The sequence below is a fragment of the Poromitra crassiceps genome (genome assembly GCF_964638095.1).
Source record: "Poromitra crassiceps genome assembly, chromosome: 5".
NCBI classification, from domain to species: Eukaryota; Metazoa; Chordata; class Actinopteri; order Beryciformes; family Melamphaidae; genus Poromitra; species Poromitra crassiceps.
The window spans coordinates 57,095,791-57,115,790 of record NC_139642.1 but is presented as its reverse complement, the minus strand read 5'-3'; the positions used below and the strand labels follow the sequence as shown (position 1 = coordinate 57,115,790).

Below are 20,000 nucleotides of genomic sequence, written 5' to 3'. Positions count from 1 at the left end.
GACCAAGGTAACGAGCTGGGTGTTTCTAGGGGAAAGGTGATGACGTGGGACCAAGGTAACGAGCTGGGTGTTTCTAGGGAGAAAGGTGATGACGTGGGACCAAGGTAACGAGCTGGGTGTTTCTAGGGGAAAGGTGATGACGTGGGACCGAGGTAACGAGCTGGGTGTTTCTAGGGGGAAAGGAGATGACGTGGGACCAAGGTAACATGCTGGGTGTTTCTAGGGGAAAGGTGATGACGTGGGACCAAGGTAACGTGCTGGGTGTTTCTAGGGGAAAGGTGATGACGTGGGACCAAGGTAACGTGCTGGGTGTTTCTAGGGGGAAAGGTGATGACGTGGGACCGAGGTAACGAGCTGGGATGGAAGCGGTGACGTCGCGTGTTGTTTTTTAGCCCGCTGAGTCACCGAGACACTGCAGCAGCAGTAGTGCTAAATCAGCTCATTTTATCACCTCTTAGTGCAGCCAGCCTGCACTGACCAGACCAACAACACTCTAATAGAATAAACCAGTTGTTTCAGTGTCTGTCTGTCTGTCTGACTGACTGGCTGAACACACGCACACACACACACACACACACACACACACACACACACACACACACACACACACACACACACACACACGCACACACACACACACACACACACACACGCACAGACACACGCACACACACACACACACACACACACACACACACACACACACACACACAGAAACAGGTTGCAGACTATCTGGCTCCACAGCGTGAGATGTGTGTGATTGCAGAAATGAGCTTGGACAGATAGCACTGAGAACAGATTATGGTGTAGCGTTAGAGGCTGTGTGGACTTGGTGTGTGACAGACAGACATGAGGAGTGCACTGCGAGGACAAGTTGTTTGTGTGGTCAATTTTGTTGCTCTAAAGCAGATGATCGTCTTAGTTATTTAGTTAAATTAAAAATGTAGTTAAACTTAGTAAAAATGTATGGTGCGGTAGGACTGTTTGGCTGACTTATTTAACGCAGAGAAAAAAGGATGTGCATTTTAAAGAGTAATGTTATTGTAAACCTGCAGACATGCCAGTAATATAGCAGCTAGCGTTGCTGCTAACATAGGCCTGCTATGCTAACGTTCCATCCTCAATATCAAATTGAGAGTGAGAATGAGGACGTAGTGAAAATCCGACAGGCTGTATCATATTCTCATATCTTACTAGTGGAATATCCGTCAGTGGCTGATTACAACTCAGCTCACCTGTGTGCTGACTCAACTCAGTAACTCAGCTCACCTGTTCGCTAGATTTTTTGTTTTGCGTCCCTCCACATTAAAGTGGGGTCACAAGCCAAAAAAGGTTGGGATTCCCTGCTCTAACCCTGTGTGTGTGTGTGTGTGTGTGTGTGTGTGTGTGTGTGTGTGTGTGTGTGTGTGTGTGTGTGTGTGTGTGTGTGTGTGTGCGCAGGGCCGTTTGAGGGGCGGGGCGTGACGTTGCTGGAGGTGTGTGGCAGCTGGCCGGAGAGCTTTGGCGTGCCGCGGCACAACATGGGCTCAGTGGACGCCGGAGACGAAGGCCTCAGGGAGAGACTGGCCGACGCCATGTCAGAGTCGCCCTCCAGGGACATCGTGGGCTCTGCTACAGGTGGGTGGACTGCACACACACACACACACACACACACACACACACGCACACACATGCTCAGGTACATAATCGCATATATTGCACATACTGTATAGGATACACACACACGGCGGTGGGGAGTAGTTAACGACATGTACAGTAGTTCAATTACTAGTTTAACTGCAATTTGCAGTAGTTGGGTGGTAGTTTAACTTCAAATCTCAGTAGCTTTTTCAGTAGTGAACTACTTTTGGAACTACTTTTTAGTTAATTCCATACTACATATTCATCGTATTCTCATGATGGTCCTTTTTCCCCCATACATACAATATGGCACAGTTCAATGGCCACAGTTGTCATTTAATGACAATCACCTGCTAATCCATTAAAATCACCTGTGGTTCACTATCCTCTCCTTAAAACACCTCCTGCACTAGGAGGATTGGCGTGCCCTAGTCCCTAAATCAAACACACCTACACTTTACTCAGGGTGCGTTCAGCACCTCAGTGTAACAATATGAGATCGCAGACTCAGATTGTGATTATTTCTCATCATGTAGTTTAGAATGAGTTAACTGCTTTTTGAAAGTAGTTTCCACACACCATTTGCATATCAGACTCGACTAAAAGGTCTGTGCACTTCTAGTTTCCTATGGCATGGCACAGTCCATGTTTGACGAGCTCAGTTTTTAAGCTACACGGAGCTTCTAGTAATAAGCGTCTTTGAGTACTTGAAAAGTGCTATACAAGTTCCATTTATTACTGTTATTATTATTATTATTATTATTATTAGCAGAAACTAGACATCCAGATGAATATGTAGGTACCAGCCATGTTATGCTAGCTCGCTGAGGAGTGGTTCATAACATAGCTTCAAATTTGGCGTAAAGTTTTTGGTACATCATAGCAGGCTGGACTACAGGCGTTGGCAGAGGTCTGCGCTCTCACAGCAGCTCAGAGGCTACTGTCGTTCTCTAGCCTGGCTTCCTCACGCCAGCATGTACTGCTGTCTGTCCAGGAGCCAATGATGGATTAGCCCACCACCGATAGGACATGCTCTGCGTGTGTGTGTGTGTGTGTGTGTGTGTGTGTGTGTGTGTACTTGGCTTTCGGCATATTTGTGTGTGCCTAGCCTGACTTTGAGTGTCTGCCTGCATCTGTGTGTGTGTCTGAGTTTGTGTGTGTGTGTGTGTGTGTGTGTGTGTGTGTGTGTGTGTGTGTGTGTGTGTGTGTAGCAGACATGCCGTTGGCCCTGACAGTCCAAATGGTTAACTCGTTTAGGAAGCGGCAGTGCTCTCTCTCTCTCTCTCTCTCTCTCTCTCTCGCGCGCTGTCTCTTCCCCCTCCTTAAGTGAACAAGAGTTCCTTTGATTTAAATGGGGTTATAGTTGTATAGAGAGGTCCAGAGCCAGCCACAGGGGTGGGGGGTGGGGGGGTAGGGGGTACTGGGGGGGTCACAAGGCCCTAATGGATTTAGCATCGACTATTGCACCCCCCCCCCCTCCCCATCCGTCCCAAGCCATCTCCAGTCCTCTCTCTCTCTCTCTCTCTTCCTCTCTCTCTCTGTCTGTTAGGACTTAACCTCATTTGTAGCCGTTCATATACAACGACTAAGGTCTCTCTCCCTCTCTCTCTCTGCTCATCCTTCTCTTTTTCACTGCCCACCCCCCACAGTTACACACCCTCTCTCTCTCTCTCTCTCTCTCTCTCTCCTCTATATTAGATTAGTTGTGGGAGACTCCCGGACACTAGTAGTCGGTCGCCTCTAGTTGTTACCCCCCTCCCCTCCCCTCCCCCACCCCACCCCGCCCCACCACCACATCTTTCTGCGTTGCAACTCGACCCCCCAAACCCCCCCTCACCCCCCTCACCCCCTTTAATGCAACACAAAATTCATTAGCGATCACATGACATAGAAATCGCCCCAGCGTACACGTCTCCCCGAGCCTCGGGCTCTGCTGAAGACATGGTCCGCAGGGAATGTGCTGCGGTTCCTCCATCCGTCCATATAGAGTGACAGGCTGCAGTCTCTGTAGGCTAATCTAATAGCACAGCACTCGTACAGTGGAACACAGGACATGTTCCTATGTGTGTTCTTTCTGTGGACGAGGCCTTTGTTCAAAAAATCTGCAGTTTGATCGACCCAATCGCCAGGATAAAATGTCGGCGTTCTACATGTCTGAAAAACAGGATAATGTACAATAGCAATGTCAATTTGAAACAATACGCTGGTTTAATTAGAATACCTTGCCGCCTTCCCAACGTTAAAGTCGAGCTGAACCCAAAAATGACTTTTATTTTCTTTTAGTTCAAATACCTGGGTATTCCTATTTAATAATGTATGCAAAAGAAATCACAAAAATCTAATTTCTTTAGTTTTTCACACTTTTTCACATCAAAAGTTCATTTTTCAAGATTTCATTGATAACAGTAATGTACAGTTTGCTGACGTCACCTAGTACTATCAAATTTCTACCCCATTTCAACCAATCATATCACGACATCATGGCAGCTGTCAATGAGTGCGTTTACATGCACACCAATAAACTGATAACTGTGAGTAATCAGTTTATGGCAATAATCTGATTTCTGCGTTTACATGCACTTTAATAATCCGACAATAGGAGAAACCCGGGTTTACATGATTCAGTCAATTAGTCGGATTTCTCTCCAGAAAGGCACCATTAATTCCGGAATAAAACAACAGAATATAGCTGCAAAATGCAAAATCACATTTTCCTAATTTATTTGTCCAGCGCAGAGGATGGTTTAGGTGAAAATTAGGTTGTGTATCTCGTCTACTTTACTAAAATTGGAATAGGCGTCGCTTTGGAAGTGCATCTGTCAATAATGTAGCGTGGGGAAAGGTGGAGTAGTATGGGATAGCTAAGTAGGGTGTATGTCTAACTGTATCTGTCTGTTATGTTGTTCTGTGCATGTGGGGTTTGGGGTTTTGGAGTGGCAAGTGAAGGGAGCATAGGGCCAGTGGGTGGAGACTAGGGGAGGAAGTGGGAATGGTCGGGAGAGCTGTGTGAAGCTGGAAGAGAGCAGACGTGCTGGGGAGAGCTAGGCTAAGAGAAGCTAGCGAGGTGTTGGCGTGCCTGCCTTCATGTGTGTCTGTCCGTTCGCTAAATAAAGAGTTTGATAAGCCAAGGATCTGCCTCGGTGTGCGCCTCATTCCGCCACAATAATATTTCCAACTTTACCGAGCACACAGCACAGAGGCAGGCAGGTGAGGTGACTTAAGCACGTCAAATCTTAATGACCCACAACGTGTGTTGAATTGAAATACTGTAGCCTACCTGTCAGAAAACGGACAGAATTTGTCACGGATTTTAACGTTATGTGTGTGTTGTGTTTTGAACGACTCTGTTGTCTGTAGGCTACGTCATTCTATTTGCAATCCGAGACAAATATTCGTCCCCTCCTGTAGAATACCCACATTTCAACATAGTGCAGTGCAGCAGCGGTGCCGTTACAGGGACACCGGCTCTGTGCGGGAAGAGAGAGCAGAGCTCCCCGCTCCGCTCAGCCAGGGGCTCCGTGCTCACCGTCATCTCGCCAAGCCGGCTGTGGTGCGCTGTGGCCGGGAGAGAGACCGGGCATGCCGGTGAGAGAACCGGGAGGAGAGCCGAGGGGCCAGTGAGTGCAGCGCGTCTCTCCCTCAGTGCCTCTCTCCTGCAAGTCGTACATGCGCAGATATATAAACCCGAAAGAAACCCGGTTATGCTGGATACATGCAGAGAGAAAACCGATTATTGCCCAGAAACCTAGGTGTGTTTATCGGTTTATTCATAACCCGATAATGGCCATAAACGGATAAAGATAATCGGTTTATGCTGTTTACATGACCATTTGAATAATCAGGTAACTCAGAAATCCGCTAATAAACAGTTTATTGGTGTGCATGTAAACGCACTCAATCAAATCTTCATTTCAGGGTAATTTTCTCTTCCAAAATAAAGAGAAAATGGCGCCTAGTGCCTGTCATCTGGCAGAATTCCTATCCCATAAACTAACTACTACCTTGGCCAATTGTATGAAACATGAACAAAAAAACAAAAACGGTAATGTCTAAGAATGCAAAGAAATGTAACTGCCTCATTAAAACGAGCATTCCAGGAATATTATTTACATTTATATCGATAATGGCGCGCGCCTCCGAGAGCTTGGTTGTCAGGGGTCGCACCTCGGAGATTCCAGGCCGACGGGCTGCACTCTCCGCTTGGCAACACGAAGGCAGCTGGCTGCCTGCGGCTCGCTGAGCTCCACTCAGCCACTAACCTTGCGTCAGCAGGCTCTTCCCGAGGGGAGCGCCACAACACGCTGAATCCCACTCGATTTGGAGGCGGAACACGCCAGGATTTTTGGCCCAGAATCTGGGCAGTGAAGGGCAAAGCCAAAAAGCATGGGACAGTGTGCCCTCTGACACCCGACACCTATCACGTAGTGGTGAGACAGAAGGATCAAACTTGTGCAACTTATGCTTGGATTAATGAAGACGGTGAGCGACTTTAAATTGGATCAGCTGGTGTCTGCTATTAATTGAGCAGAGTTGGACCATAGACAGACTCCTGTCCCATATAATTTCAGATAGATCAACACCAAGTTCCTCCTGCCATGCCTCTCTAATCCTCCCAGTGGGGGCCCAGATGCAGCCGTCAAACAGACACACAAACATAGAAATAAGATGGTTGGCGTGAGGAGGGCTTAACAAAACATCAAAAAAGGCATGTTCATCTGGGAGAACTTCAAAGTCATGAATCTTGGATCAAACATAATGTCTATGTATCTGTAAAGATGTGTTTGGGGCAACTAAAATGTCCCCCTTCAGAAGATACAGGTCTCTGATGGAAACCAGCCCCTTAGAAAATCGAATAGTTGTTGTGTAAAGTTAGTCCAGAACTGTTGAGCATGCTGTTACAAGCAAGCAGTGACTGGTATCAGTCATACTGGTAGCATAAATTCTAATAGTTGTTCTGTAAACTTAGTCCTGAACTGCTGAGCGGGCTGTTACAAGCCAGCAGTATCATTCGTTCTGGTAGCATAGACAGCAAATCTAATAGTTGTTGTGTAAACCTAGTCCTGAACTGCTGAGCAGGGTGTCACACGCCAGCAGTATCAGTTGTCCTGGTAGCATAGACAGAAAATCTAATAGCTGTCATGTAAACTTAGTCCTGGACCGCTGAGCTGCGCTCAAGGCAGATGAGTACCCACCAAGAGCCAGGTCTGTTCAAGGTTTCTCCCCCATTAAAGGGGCTTTTCCTTGCCCCCATCACTAAATACACCCTCTTGTTTGGAGATATTTGCAACTGCCACATGACCTGTGCAGTAAAATAGCCGCTGCATGTAAGAATTGTTTCAATTGTTGGGTCTAAAATAAAGAGCCTGGTCTTACCATTAACGCACTAAGGACACAGTGTTGCGGGAAAACCATTCATTCATTTTTGTTTAATTTGATTAATTCTTTACCCAGGAATTACAAAAAAAAATTGAAACTTTAAACCCTCTGTTTTGCATTGTGTTTGTGGCGTTTACAGCGTTGCAGTAAAGTATTAAGAATATGCAGTATTGTCAAATCATGCTCTTTCCATTGTTGTTTTGTATTGTGTGTGAATGCATGACTTCATGTGCTTGTCTTTGTATGTGAGCTCACTAAGACAAATCCCAATCCACTTGTTGACATGGCAAATAAATAAATATTGATATATTGAATATTGTATTGTATCCTTTTATTTATTTATTTTTTACTCCAGCTCAGAAAATGTGAATCCCACTGGGTTTGTGTTTAGAAGCAAAGTGAAACAGGAGATGGACAGAGGTTTGTGTTTAGAAGCAAAGTGAAACAGGAGATGGACAGAGGAAGGAAGCGAGAAACTGAACAACCGCAGTGAGAGAGAAGCTTCAAGAAGGGACAGAAGAATAGCAGAAGGGAAGGAACAGTTTCGGTTTCGGGTTAAGACTGATGTGTTGTTTTGATTGGTGTTTGGACACATTGGAGTTTTTCTTCCAGACCGAAGTGATGAAAGAATGCATTTTTGCATAACTTTGTGGCATTCAATTAATTATCAACAGTTGTTGGGATTTCCGTGTTAATACATGCACTTAAAGCGTTTCCGTTGCAAATTAGACGGTACACGGCGTGTTAAAAGGCTCTGTGTGTGTGTGTGTGTGTGTGTGTGTGTGTGTGTGTGTGTTGTGTGTGTGTGTGTCTTGTCGTGAGACATAGATGGGCAGAGGCAGATGGTATCTTGCTCAGTGGATCCATTTGCTGGGAGCTGTGGCCCCAGTTCTTACACATACAGTGAGAGCTGTTAACATAGACGTGAACCTGATTACACACACACACACACACACACACACACACACACACACACACACACACACACAAAGGCCAACTCTCTCACCTCATATGCTGCTGCCGTACACACACATCCCCCTCTATTTGTCTCTGTCATGCCCTTTCCACGCAACTCAACTTTTGAAATGTCGGGGGGGAAAAGGAGCATTTGGTGTGTTTCCATCAGCTGCATCCAAGTGAAAGAGACTTTACACAGTGGAATTTTATCATTTCCTTTATAGGGCTGGAAATCGCCACTGATTTCCCGATTCCATACGATTCCGATATTTCAGTTACAATAGCCATTTTTCAATTGGATATATGAAAGAGATTCTCAAAGAACTAACGTTGCAAATTGTACAAGGAATCCTCTTAACCTGGTGCGTTATTAAACATATTAATGTTTTACAGATGATTACGAGATCTCGTTGTGATCAGAACCAAACTACGCGAGACTTACAAGCATCCACGGGAATTCATACTTTAATTAATTACTTATATTAAAGATCCATATTGGGATTTATGAATCGATATCAGTTCCTTCAAATGGATATCGATTCGATATTGACATTTCAAACCGGTCAATGTATGAGGCCACTGAGCAAGTTTCTTTTGCTTTTTAAAGGGAAATCAACTTTGTCTGCCAATGGTGCCTGGCGGCGAGGTCACGATTTGCGTCACGTTTTCTGTCACGAAAGTGACATCAGGCCTGACTGATGATGTCCTACCCACTAGTGATGTCATAGACATTGTGACATCGTGACATCATCAGCCCTCCAGAGTCTCCACCCTAGAAATCGAGCGTGCATAGCGTGCGAGATTCATCATTAATCAAACTGATTATTATTGGCCACGAGTAATAATGTCCATCACATTTCATACACATTTCAAATCTACTCGTTGATATTCTATTATATAGATACATTTGATCGCATTTTCCAATTTAGCTTTTCAAAGTCGATACATTATAAATGTGCAAAAAAAGAAAAACTGGATGGAAATCCAGTGAGAGAGACACATTTTTTTCTCTGTGTTTCAACACACACTCAGAGGACACACACACACACACACACACATACACTCAGAGGACACACGCACGCGTGCACACACACACACACTCTCAGAGCTGGAATGCTGGCTGATGTAACAAATCACCGTTTCTGGCATTCTCCTTCAACACAGACACATGCACACACACACACACACGCGCGCGCGCACACACATCACACACACACACACACACACACACACACACACACACACACACACTTGCAGATTCACAGGGCAGACAAAGGGTCCAGTCAGTCAGGGTGATGGCCTCTCTCTCACGCTCAGGGCGAGACGCGGCGTCGCCAGCAGCAGGTGACACTCACACAGAGAGATGGATGGAGAGAGAGAGAGAGAGAGAGAGAGAGAGTCACTCACACAGAGAGATGGATGGACAGAGAGAGAGAGAGAGAGGGAGAGAGAGAGAGAGAGAGAGAGAGAGAGAGAGTCACTCACACAGAGAGATGGATGGACAGAGAGAGAGAGAGAGAGGGAGAGAGAGAGAGAGAGAGAGAGTCACTCACACAGAGAGATGGATGGACAGAGAGAGAGAGAGAGAGAGAGTCACTCACACAGAGAGATGGATGGACAGAGAGAGAGAGAGAGAGAGAGAGAGTCACTCACACAGAGAGATGGATGGACAGAGAGAGAGAGAGAGAGAGAGAGAGAGAGAGAGAGTCACTCACACAGAGAGATGGATGGACAGAGAGAGAGAGAGAGAGAGAGAGAGAGAGTCACTCACACAGAGAGATGGATGGACAGAGAGAGAGAGAGAGAGAGAGAGAGTCACTCACACAGAGAGATGGATGGACAGAGAGAGAGAGAGAGAGAGAGAGAGAGAGAGAGAGAGTCACTCACACAGAGAGATGGATGGACAGAGAGAGAGAGAGAGAGAGAGAGAGTCACTCACACAGAGAGATGGATGGACAGAGAGCGAAAACAGACGAAGAGGAGAGAGAGAGAGAGAGAGAGTCACTGACGACTAAAACACACTGGGGCTGAAATTAGATTTGGCCCCAATGATATAATGCTGCTAACTGGATTTGGCTTATTGGTGCCTGCCCAACATAAATTCCATTGAAGCCATATGGCTAGTGGACCACTCCTTAACACCACCTGGCTCGGCTCAGAGGAGGCACAACGGCACTTGGAGCATCTATGTCGCATTAGAACTCTTTTTTTTATATGTTTCTCCTGTTTTCTCCCCTATAGAGAGCCAAAGTGAACATCACTTCCTGCCTTTCTCTCTGTACGAATGGTGGTGAACGAAGCGATGCCTTACTTGTTTTGATCCCGTTTGAATTGTGCCACGGGAGTACACATATCATGTTTGTCAATGTAAACGATAACTCTGCAAGTCAAGAAAGTCGCAGTTTGTGGTAAAACTCTGGCACTATAAGTTATAAATCAAAAAGACGACCAGTCGCATAAGTGACGTCTCTCCCGCCAGTCCATGTTGTTGATGGTGTGACGTATAATGTGCGACAGCAGAGATGTAGTCGATTGACGAAACTAAACCTTACGTTTCAGTTTCAGGACACTTTCTTGACATTATCTTTGAAATACACTACCCACTGCCCACACAATCCGCATCTGAACTCTTATTGTGAAAGCAGACAAAGCTACTTGAGTACTGCGAGTGTTGGGTTTAGTAAGTTGAGGTGATTGATTGGGTACCGGACCACCCACGCCCTCTGGCTCCCATCCAGCTCTGTTTGCTGGAGTGCAGCTCAGACAAACTTGCTAATGATGATGATGATGATGATGATGATGATGATGATAATAATAATAGCAATAATAACAATAATAATAATAATAATAATAATAATAGAGCTGTGTGAAGCAGCTGTGCAGCACTCTGCAGCCCAACGCTCAATGCCTGAATCAACACTAATATTTAGGTCCACCTTATGTCCGCGTGTGTGTGTGTGTGTGTGTGTGTGTGTGCATTTTCAAAAAAGTGTAAGTGTATGGTAGGGCTGTCAATCTCCCTCTATAATCAAATTCGAATTTCAGTGCTTTATACATTTTAATATTCGAATTATATTCGAATATTTTAATTAATTTTTAATTGAATTAAAAAAATAAAAATAAAAAATTTGGTCTGAGTGAATTGTTGTCTTCTCTTATGTTATGTTCTGATTCTAAATATAACTGAATCTTTGGGTTTGACCAAGTAAAACTTTTTCTAAGCATTTTACCAAATGTAGATGGAAAAGTGAATGGTGGATGAATATTCAAAATAATATTAGGCTTATCACAAATAGTCCAGCAATGATGTTTATTTAAGAAAACATGTTCCTTGTACAATGTACATACATGCATTGCATTAGAAAATAGGTCAGATAACCAGAGCTTAGTTAATATTCATCAGTGATGTATTGGTGCTGTCTGAAATGCTAAAATAAAATAATTGATAATAAAAAAAGACACAGCCTTTGTTTGAGCTCCTTATCAATAAACAAATAAGTAAACTTTGCCAAAACAACAATGAGCCATGAACAAAAAAAAATCAGTCACGTATTGCACTTAAGAGCTACAGGTTTACATTCAGTATAGCAGCTTCAACAGTCAACTTCAGTTAACAATGAATGAACATACATTTTAAGAGCTACAGGTAGGTTTACATCAGTATAGCAGCTTCAACAGTCAACTTCAGTTAACACTCTTTTCTTCAAGTATGTTGTCAGAACTTGTCACTGTTCTAGTGTTCTAAAAAATAAATAAAAAATAATCGTTAAAAAAAATAATAATAATCGAATTTCGTTCATAATTATTAAATTCGAATAATATTCGAATATCAAAATTCATTTCAACAGCCCTAATATATACCATATGCCATTTTCATGCATATCTAATGTGGATGAGTGTGCTTGTTTATATGTTATGTGTGTTTATATGTACACTCATATGTACGTAGGTGTGTGTGTGTGTCTGTGTGCACCAGTACTTACATTATAATGTGATTATTTATGAAGTAGAAGGCAATGCATTCCTCTGATTGACTTCATTGCTGGTCATCTGCTCTTGAACCCCACACTGTAGGTTTCTGGCTGGCTCTGACAGGCTGTATGTAGGCTTTGGGAGGCTGTGACAGGCTGTATGTAGGTTTCTGGCTGGCTGTGACAGGCTGTATGTAGGCTTCTGGCTGGCTGTGACAGGCTGTATGTAGGCTTTGGGAGGCTGTGACAGGCTGTATGTAGGCTTTGGGAGGCTGTGACAGGCTGTATGTAGGCTTTGGGAGGCTGTGACAGACTGTATGTAGGCTTTGGGAGGCTGTGACAGACTGTATGTAGGCTTTGGGAGGCTGTGACAGGCTGTATGTAGGCTTTGGGAGGCTGTGACAGGCTGTATGTAGGCTTTGGGAGGCTGTGACAGGCTGTATGTAGGCTTTGGGAGGCTGTGACAGACTGTATGTAGGCTTTGGGAGGCTGTGACAGACTGTATGTAGGCTTTGGGAGGCTGTGACAGACTGTATGTAGGCTTTGGGAGGCTGTGACAGACTGTATGTAGGCTTTGGGAGGCTGTGACAGGCTGTATGTAGGCTTTGGGAGGCTGTGACAGACTGTATGTAGGCTTTGGGAGGCTGTGACAGGCTGTATGTAGGCTTTGGGAGGCTGTGACAGGCTGTATGTAGGCTTTGGGAGGCTGTGACAGGCTGTATGTAGGCTTTGGGAGGCTGTGACAGGCTGTATGTAGGCTTTGGGAGGCTGTGACAGGCTGTATGTAGGCTTTGGGAGGCTGTGACAGACTGTATGTAGGCTTTGGGAGGCTGTGACAGACTGTATGTAGGCTTTGGGAGGCTGTGACAGACTGTATGTAGGCTTTGGGAGGCTGTGACAGGCTGTATGTAGGCTTTGGGAGGCTGTGACAGGCTGTATGTAGGCTTTGGGAGGCTGTGACAGGCTGTATGTAGGCTTTGGGAGGCTGTGACAGGCTGTATGTAGGCTTTGGGAGGCTGTGACAGACTGTATGTAGGCTTTGGGAGGCTGTGACAGGCTGTATGTAGGCTTTGGGAGGCTTCCACCATACATGTGATGTTATCACCCCATAGTAAACATGACCTCTCTATACGGCCATGTGCTGCTCTGTGTACTGCATGTGAGAGAGGCCATGTGCTGCTCTGTGTACTGCATGTGAGAGACCATGTGCTGCTCTGTGTACTGCATGTGAGAGAGGCCATGTGCTGCTCTGTGTACTGCATGTGAGAGGCCATGTGCTGCTCTGTGTACTGCATGTGAGAGACCATGTGCTGCTCTGTGTACTGCATGTGAGAGGCCATGTGCTGCTCTGTGTACTGCATGTGAGAGACCATGTGCTGCTCTGTGTACTGCATGTGAGAGGCCATGTGCTGCTCTGTGTACTGCATGTGAGAGACCATGTGCTGCTCTGTGTACTGCATGTGAGAGACCATGTGCTGCTCTGTGTACTGCATGTGAGAGACCATGTGCTGCTCTGTGTACTGCATGTGAGAGACCATGTGCTGCTCTGTGTACTGCATGTGAGAGGCCATGTGTTGCTCTGTGTACTGCATGTGAGAGGCCATGTGTTGCTCTGTGTACTGCATGTGAGAGACCATGTGCTGCTCTGTGTACTGCATGTGAGAGACCATGTGCTGCTCTGTGTACTGCATGTGAGAGAGCCATGTGTTGCTCTGTGTACTGCATGTGAGAGACCATGTGCTGCTCTGTGTACTGCATGTGAGAGACCATGTGCTGCTCTGTGTACTGCATGTGAGAGACCATGTGCTGCTCTGTGTACTGCATGTGAGAGGCCATGTGCTGCTCTGTGTACTGCATGTGAGAGGCCATGTGCTGCTCTGTGTACTGCATGTGAGAGAGGCCATGTGTTGCTCTGTGTACTGCATGTGAGAGAGGGCCATGTGCTGCTCTGTGTACTGCATGTGAGAGACCATGTGCTGCTCTGTGTACTGCATGTGAGAGAGGGCCATGTGCTGCTCTGTGTACTGCATGTGAGAGGCCATGTGTTGCTCTGTGTACTGCATGTGAGAGAGGGCCATGTGCTGCTCTGTGTACTGCATGTGAGAGGCCATGTGTTGCTCTGTGTACTGCATGTGAGAGAGGGCCATGTGCTGCTCTGTGTACTGCATGTGAGAGACCATGTGCTGCTCTGTGTACTGCCTGTGAGAGAGGGCCATGTGCTGCTCTGTGTACTGCATGTGAGAGACCATGTGCTGCTCTGTGTACTGCATGTGAGAGGCCATGTGCTGCTCTGTGTACTCTGCATGTGAGAGAGGCCATGTGCTGCTCTGTGTACTGCATGTGAGAGGCCATGTGCTGCTCTGTGTACTGCATGTGAGAGAGGCCATGTGTTGCTCTGTGTACTGCATGTGAGAGAGGGCCATGTGCTGCTCTGTGTACTGCATGTGAGAGACCATGTGCTGCTCTGTGTACTGCATGTGAGAGAGGGCCATGTGCTGCTCTGTGTACTGCATGTGAGAGGCCATGTGTTGCTCTGTGTACTGCATGTGAGAGAGGGCCATGTGCTGCTCTGTGTACTGCATGTGAGAGGCCATGTGTTGCTCTGTGTACTGCATGTGAGAGAGGGCCATGTGCTGCTCTGTGTACTGCATGTGAGAGACCATGTGCTGCTCTGTGTACTGCCTGTGAGAGAGGGCCATGTGCTGCTCTGTGTACTGCATGTGAGAGACCATGTGCTGCTCTGTGTACTGCATGTGAGAGGCCATGTGCTGCTCTGTGTACTCTGCATGTGAGAGAGGCCATGTGCTGCTCTGTGTACTGCATGTGAGAGACCATGTGCTGCTCTGTGTACTCTGCATGTGAGAGGCCATGTGCTGCTCTGTGTACTCTGCATGTGAGAGAGGCCATGTGCTGCTCTGTGTACTGCATGTGAGAGGCCATGTGCTGCTCTGTGTACTCTGCATGTGAGAGAGGCCATGTGCTGCTCTGTGTACTGCATGTGAGAGACCATGTGCTGCTCTGTGTACTGCATGTGAGAGGCCATGTGCTGCTCTGTGTACTGCATGTGAGAGGCCATGTGCTGCTCTGTGTACTGCATGTGAGAGACCATGTGCTGCTCTGTGTACTGCCTGTGAGAGAGGGCCATGTGCTGCTCTGTGTACTGCATGTGAGAGACCATGTGCTGCTCTGTGTACTGCATGTGAGAGGCCATGTGCTGCTCTGTGTACTCTGCATGTGAGAGAGGCCATGTGCTGCTCTGTGTACTGCATGTGAGAGGCCATGTGCTGCTCTGTGTACTGCATGTGAGAGAGGCCATGTGTTGCTCTGTGTACTGCATGTGAGAGAGGGCCATGTGCTGCTCTGTGTACTGCATGTGAGAGACCATGTGCTGCTCTGTGTACTGCATGTGAGAGAGGGCCATGTGCTGCTCTGTGTACTGCATGTGAGAGGCCATGTGTTGCTCTGTGTACTGCATGTGAGAGAGGGCCATGTGCTGCTCTGTGTACTGCATGTGAGAGGCCATGTGTTGCTCTGTGTACTGCATGTGAGAGAGGGCCATGTGCTGCTCTGTGTACTGCATGTGAGAGACCATGTGCTGCTCTGTGTACTGCCTGTGAGAGAGGGCCATGTGCTGCTCTGTGTACTGCATGTGAGAGACCATGTGCTGCTCTGTGTACTGCATGTGAGAGGCCATGTGCGGCTCTGTGTACTGCATGTGAGAGGCCATGTGCTGCTCTGTGTACTCTGCATGTGAGAGAGGCCATGTGCTGCTCTGTGTACTCTGCATGTGAGAGAGGCCATGTGCTGCTCTGTGTACTGCATGTGAGAGGCCATGTGCTGCTCTGTGTACTCTGCATGTGAGAGAGGCCATGTGCTGCTCTGTGTACTGCATGTGAGAGACCATGTGCTGCTCTGTGTACTGCATGTGAGAGGCCATGTGCTGCTCTGTGTACTCTGCATGTGAGAGAGGCCATGTGCTGCTCTGTGTACTGCATGTGAGAGACCATGTGCTGCTCTGTGTACTGCATGTGAGAGAGGGAGAGAGAAAGCTTTCAAATAGGAAATATCTGTTGATGTAATTTGTTGGTGTAGATTGAGGGTTTCCTCTGACAGAAGTGTGTGTGTGTGTTCGTGTGCGTGTGTGTGTGTGTGTGTGTGTGTGTGTGTGTGTGCGTGCGTGTGTGTGTGTGTGTGCGCGTGTGTGTGTGTGTGTGTGTGTGCGTGTGCATACATATTTGCGAACACATGCTCACATGTTGATTGTAAACTTTCTTGGAGACAGAGCAGCCCCACATTGCTTATCTCTCTCACCCCATTTACTAATCAATATTATTCTGGACAGCCGTGCACTTTACTAATAGCACGCCATTTTCCCATTTGGGCAAAGTGTTCTTTTCCCTTTTGATGAATGTGTATATTAAAATAAGCCATCAAATAATAATGCGTTATTGTTTTAATGCCACTGACCACTGCTAAGAGGCTGTAACCAGCCAACCAAAGCAACTTGCATACTTGGTAGTGTCGCTTTCTAGAACATAAGCTGCATCATCTTACATATCATAAATCATCTTCGTCTTACATATCATAAATCATCTTCATCTTACATCATAAATCAAGGCTCCATATCAGAAAAGGGGGAAAAAAGAAAGGAAGAATAAAATGGTCGTAACCCCCCTCCTTCACTTCTGTGTGAAGGTGTGAAGAAACCACAGTGTTGGTCCTCCGATGTTCTTGTCGTTGCTGAGCTGCGTCAAATCAAAGTAGGTCAACACTTCCCACCTGAGAACGTCCACTTTGGATGTGCAGTAAATTGGAATAAACTGACATAATAGAAGAGTTAACTTGCCCTGGGGTTGTGTACTTGAGTGCTCCGCTGTGTTCTGTCTGCCATTGGCCCATCACACTCCTCGCATTGAACGAATATACCAAGTTTTGGGTAGATTGCCCCGTTGGGTCAACCGCCCCGTTAAGTGTTGACAACATAGATAGATAGTTTGCACTGGTGCTCCATGCTTACACTTTAACATACAATACAACATGGTGGTTTTCAACGAGGGGTCCGTGGACCACCAGGGCTAGCAAAGTAGCATGTTGTAGCATAAAGGTCCTTACACATCAAGAGCGATGCGAATATACGGCACGAAATTGCGAGTTTTGACCCACCTGTCAATCACAGCCACAGATGTGTACACGTCGGAAGCGAGTTTCTGAAAAATCGACCGTGGTTCGAAAAAATAAACACGGCAATAAAGCTCAGCGAAACTTCGCCGTTGGTATGCACGGTTGCATTGACTGATATAGGTTCGGAAAATATTATTGACGTGCGAATTAATCGCACAAAAAAAAACGCTCCCGATGCGTAAGGACCTTAAAATCTCTAGATCAATACATTTACAAAATGAATAGAAATAGAAATTCAATATAGCGTCAGATATAGTCAGGTTGCAGCTATTATGTTGACCAACGGGATAATCTGGTGTGCTGCTGGTCTCACTACACCGTGCTACTCAGCCTGCCATAATAACAACCCCGTGTCTGTTTGAGCTCTCTTACAGTCTGAGTTCATGCAAACAAACTGCGCAGAAAAAAAACACAAAGTGTAATTTTGCTATTATATAAAAATGAATAGGCCCTTTTAGTTTTTGCGTGTGTGATTTATGTAAATCATTGGGTAAAAAACCCTCATTAATTGGGCTATTAGGGAAACTAGACTGCTTGCCTGTATTTGGATTGGCCGCCGACTCCATTCACACAAAAGCCAGGCTATTATCTAGCTGCTTTCTGCTGTTCAGTCTTGTTTTAATACGCTGATACCCATCATAAGAGCAACAGCACACAGGGAGGGAGGGGGGGGTGTACCCATCATAAGAGCAACAGCACACAGGGAGGGCGCTGGAGGGGGTGGGGCCTGGGGGACGGGGGGGGGGGTGTTTACAGGCTTGGAGGTCGTTTTTGGAGGGGCTATCAATCAGTGCAGAACGTCTGCTGTCGCTAAGGTGCGGAACGGGGAGCCAATCAGCTTTCAGCGTGGGAGTTCGCTCTTTTTTCAAATTTTTTCATAAAAATCAGAATAGCGTATAGTAAGATGCCATCGTTTATCGCAGTGGGGCCCCCCTCCCCTCACTTCATCGCACTACCCTGTTGGCACTGCTGTCTGCACAGGTGCGCACGGCACAGAGCTTGGCACGTAGCACGCAATGCAGACGTCATAGCATCGGAAGATTGAGCGACCCTCTGCTGCAAACGCGTGCTTCTCTGCTTGTCCCAGCGGTTACTATCGCACATACACGGCACATACAATCCTTGCATTACTGACCAAAAATATACAAACCAACTAAATCCATTTGGCTTTAATTACAGTTTTAAACTTTCTTCAAGAGCTGACAGTGACAACACAACTCATTTTACAAGCTAAATAATGGCAATATAGAAACTAGGGTCAATACATTCTCATAAGGTAGCTGGGCCCACAAAACTGCTTTCAGCACAGTGCAAATAGCTTTTAGGGTCCATGCATGCACTTCATTCAACGATATTTTTGGCTGGGCGCGTGAACCCGTAAGTTACCGCAGAAGCTCAGCCTGATATTTCCCACGCTTGTTGGAGGCCAGGGAATCTGTTGGATTGGCCCTTGCGAGCCACCGTACGTGTTGACGGTGTAACGTTACTTTCTGTTGGCCCACCTTCCACATATCTCTTCTTGGTCGGCATCTTGACCTTCAGACCTTTTTGAGAAGCTACTGTATACGCTGTAATAACGATGTGACATCGTGACATCGTGCATTTTCCCACCAGTGTCGCATGACACCTGACACCTGACACATGGCATTAGTTTGGGGGAATAGGGTGAGTCTGTGGTGTCTCTATCAGGATGGGGTGTTCAACACCCTGCTTTCTGATTTAGACTGAGAAAACCACAGGATGTGTATATGAATCATGTCTAGTGCGGCGTTAATTATCATAACCAATTCATATTTAATTTACAGCACAGATGATGGCGCTGGCATAGGTCTACCTCCAAGTGTTCCTGAGCCTACTGTAGCCAGCCTATCCAGCCTACACCTTCATCAGGTGTCAGGTCATGTGATTCACTTCCTTCAAACCCGTCCCCTGGCCATTTAGTCAGGCCTCACTCACAGAGTGGGCATGCAGCCTCTCCTCTCTCTCCTCAGAGGGTTTTCATAGTCCACTTCCCTGGCTGATTCCAACTCCGCTCAGGTGTGCTGCTTGTCCACTCAGGTGAGCTCCATCAGTAGCTAACGAATGGAGCTCTCCATGGTGCTGAACATGTGTTGACTCATTTTGGCCACTAATTAGCCTTTTTTCTGAACCCCCCATCCTCTCCCCAATTGTACTTGGCCAATTTTCCCCTGCTCCCTCGGTCGCTGCTCCACCCTCTGCCGATCTGGGGAGAGCCGTAGATTAGCACCATGCTTCCTCCGACACATGCGCAGTTTCCAGCCACTTGTTTTCACAGCGAGGAGCTTCACCGGCAGGACGTAGCACGTGGGAGGATCACGCTATTCCCACCAGTTCCCTTCCACCCCGAACAGGCGCGCCGACCAACCAGAGGAGGCGCTAGTGCAGCGACCAGGACACATGCCCTTACTAATTAGCCATTTTTGCCCATTTAGTCGGCCCCATAATTACCTAATTGAAAAACCTGGCTCTGTTAGATCGCCCACAGGGCTGCTCTTTACACTTCCTGAAAGATTCAGCCCGATCGCACGTAAAATGGCATAGCTGTGGCCGAACCCAATTCTGCTCATTCACTCACAGTCTCATTCTTAGAATAGGATGGCTGCCTTCATGTTTTCTTTTGTGCTGTTCACAACAGGACCCAGTGTCCCTCTGTCTCTCTCTCTCTCTCTCTCTCTCTCTCTCTCTCTCTCTTTCACACACACACACACACACACACACACACACACTCCGACATGTATGCGTCTGGTAGATGCTCTGGACCTGAGCTCAGTGAGAAAGACCTGCCAGTGGAGGACAAGGAGAAGTCATTGGAGGAGTGGTGGACTGTGTGTGCTGTGGCTGTCCTGAAGTGACTTACATGGAGACGTTTGAGGG

The 20,000-nt window shown here is 46.6% G+C and overlaps 1 protein-coding gene across 3 annotated transcripts in view; it reads left to right on the top strand.

The window, feature by feature from the left end:
* Positions 1-20,000, top strand: part of bcas3 (BCAS3 microtubule associated cell migration factor) — a 472,230-nt gene that overhangs the window by 433,702 nt on the left and 18,528 nt on the right. For 2 of the 3 annotated variants that reach the window (XM_083637179.1, XM_083637178.1), the window contains one exon: positions 1,441-1,617. The exons of the other annotated variant lie outside the window; for it this stretch is intronic. In XM_083637179.1, coding sequence (XP_083493305.1) covers positions 1,441-1,617 — 177 coding nt within the window. The remainder of the gene's footprint in view (positions 1-1,440; positions 1,618-20,000) is intronic. 3 annotated transcript variants of the gene reach the window in all.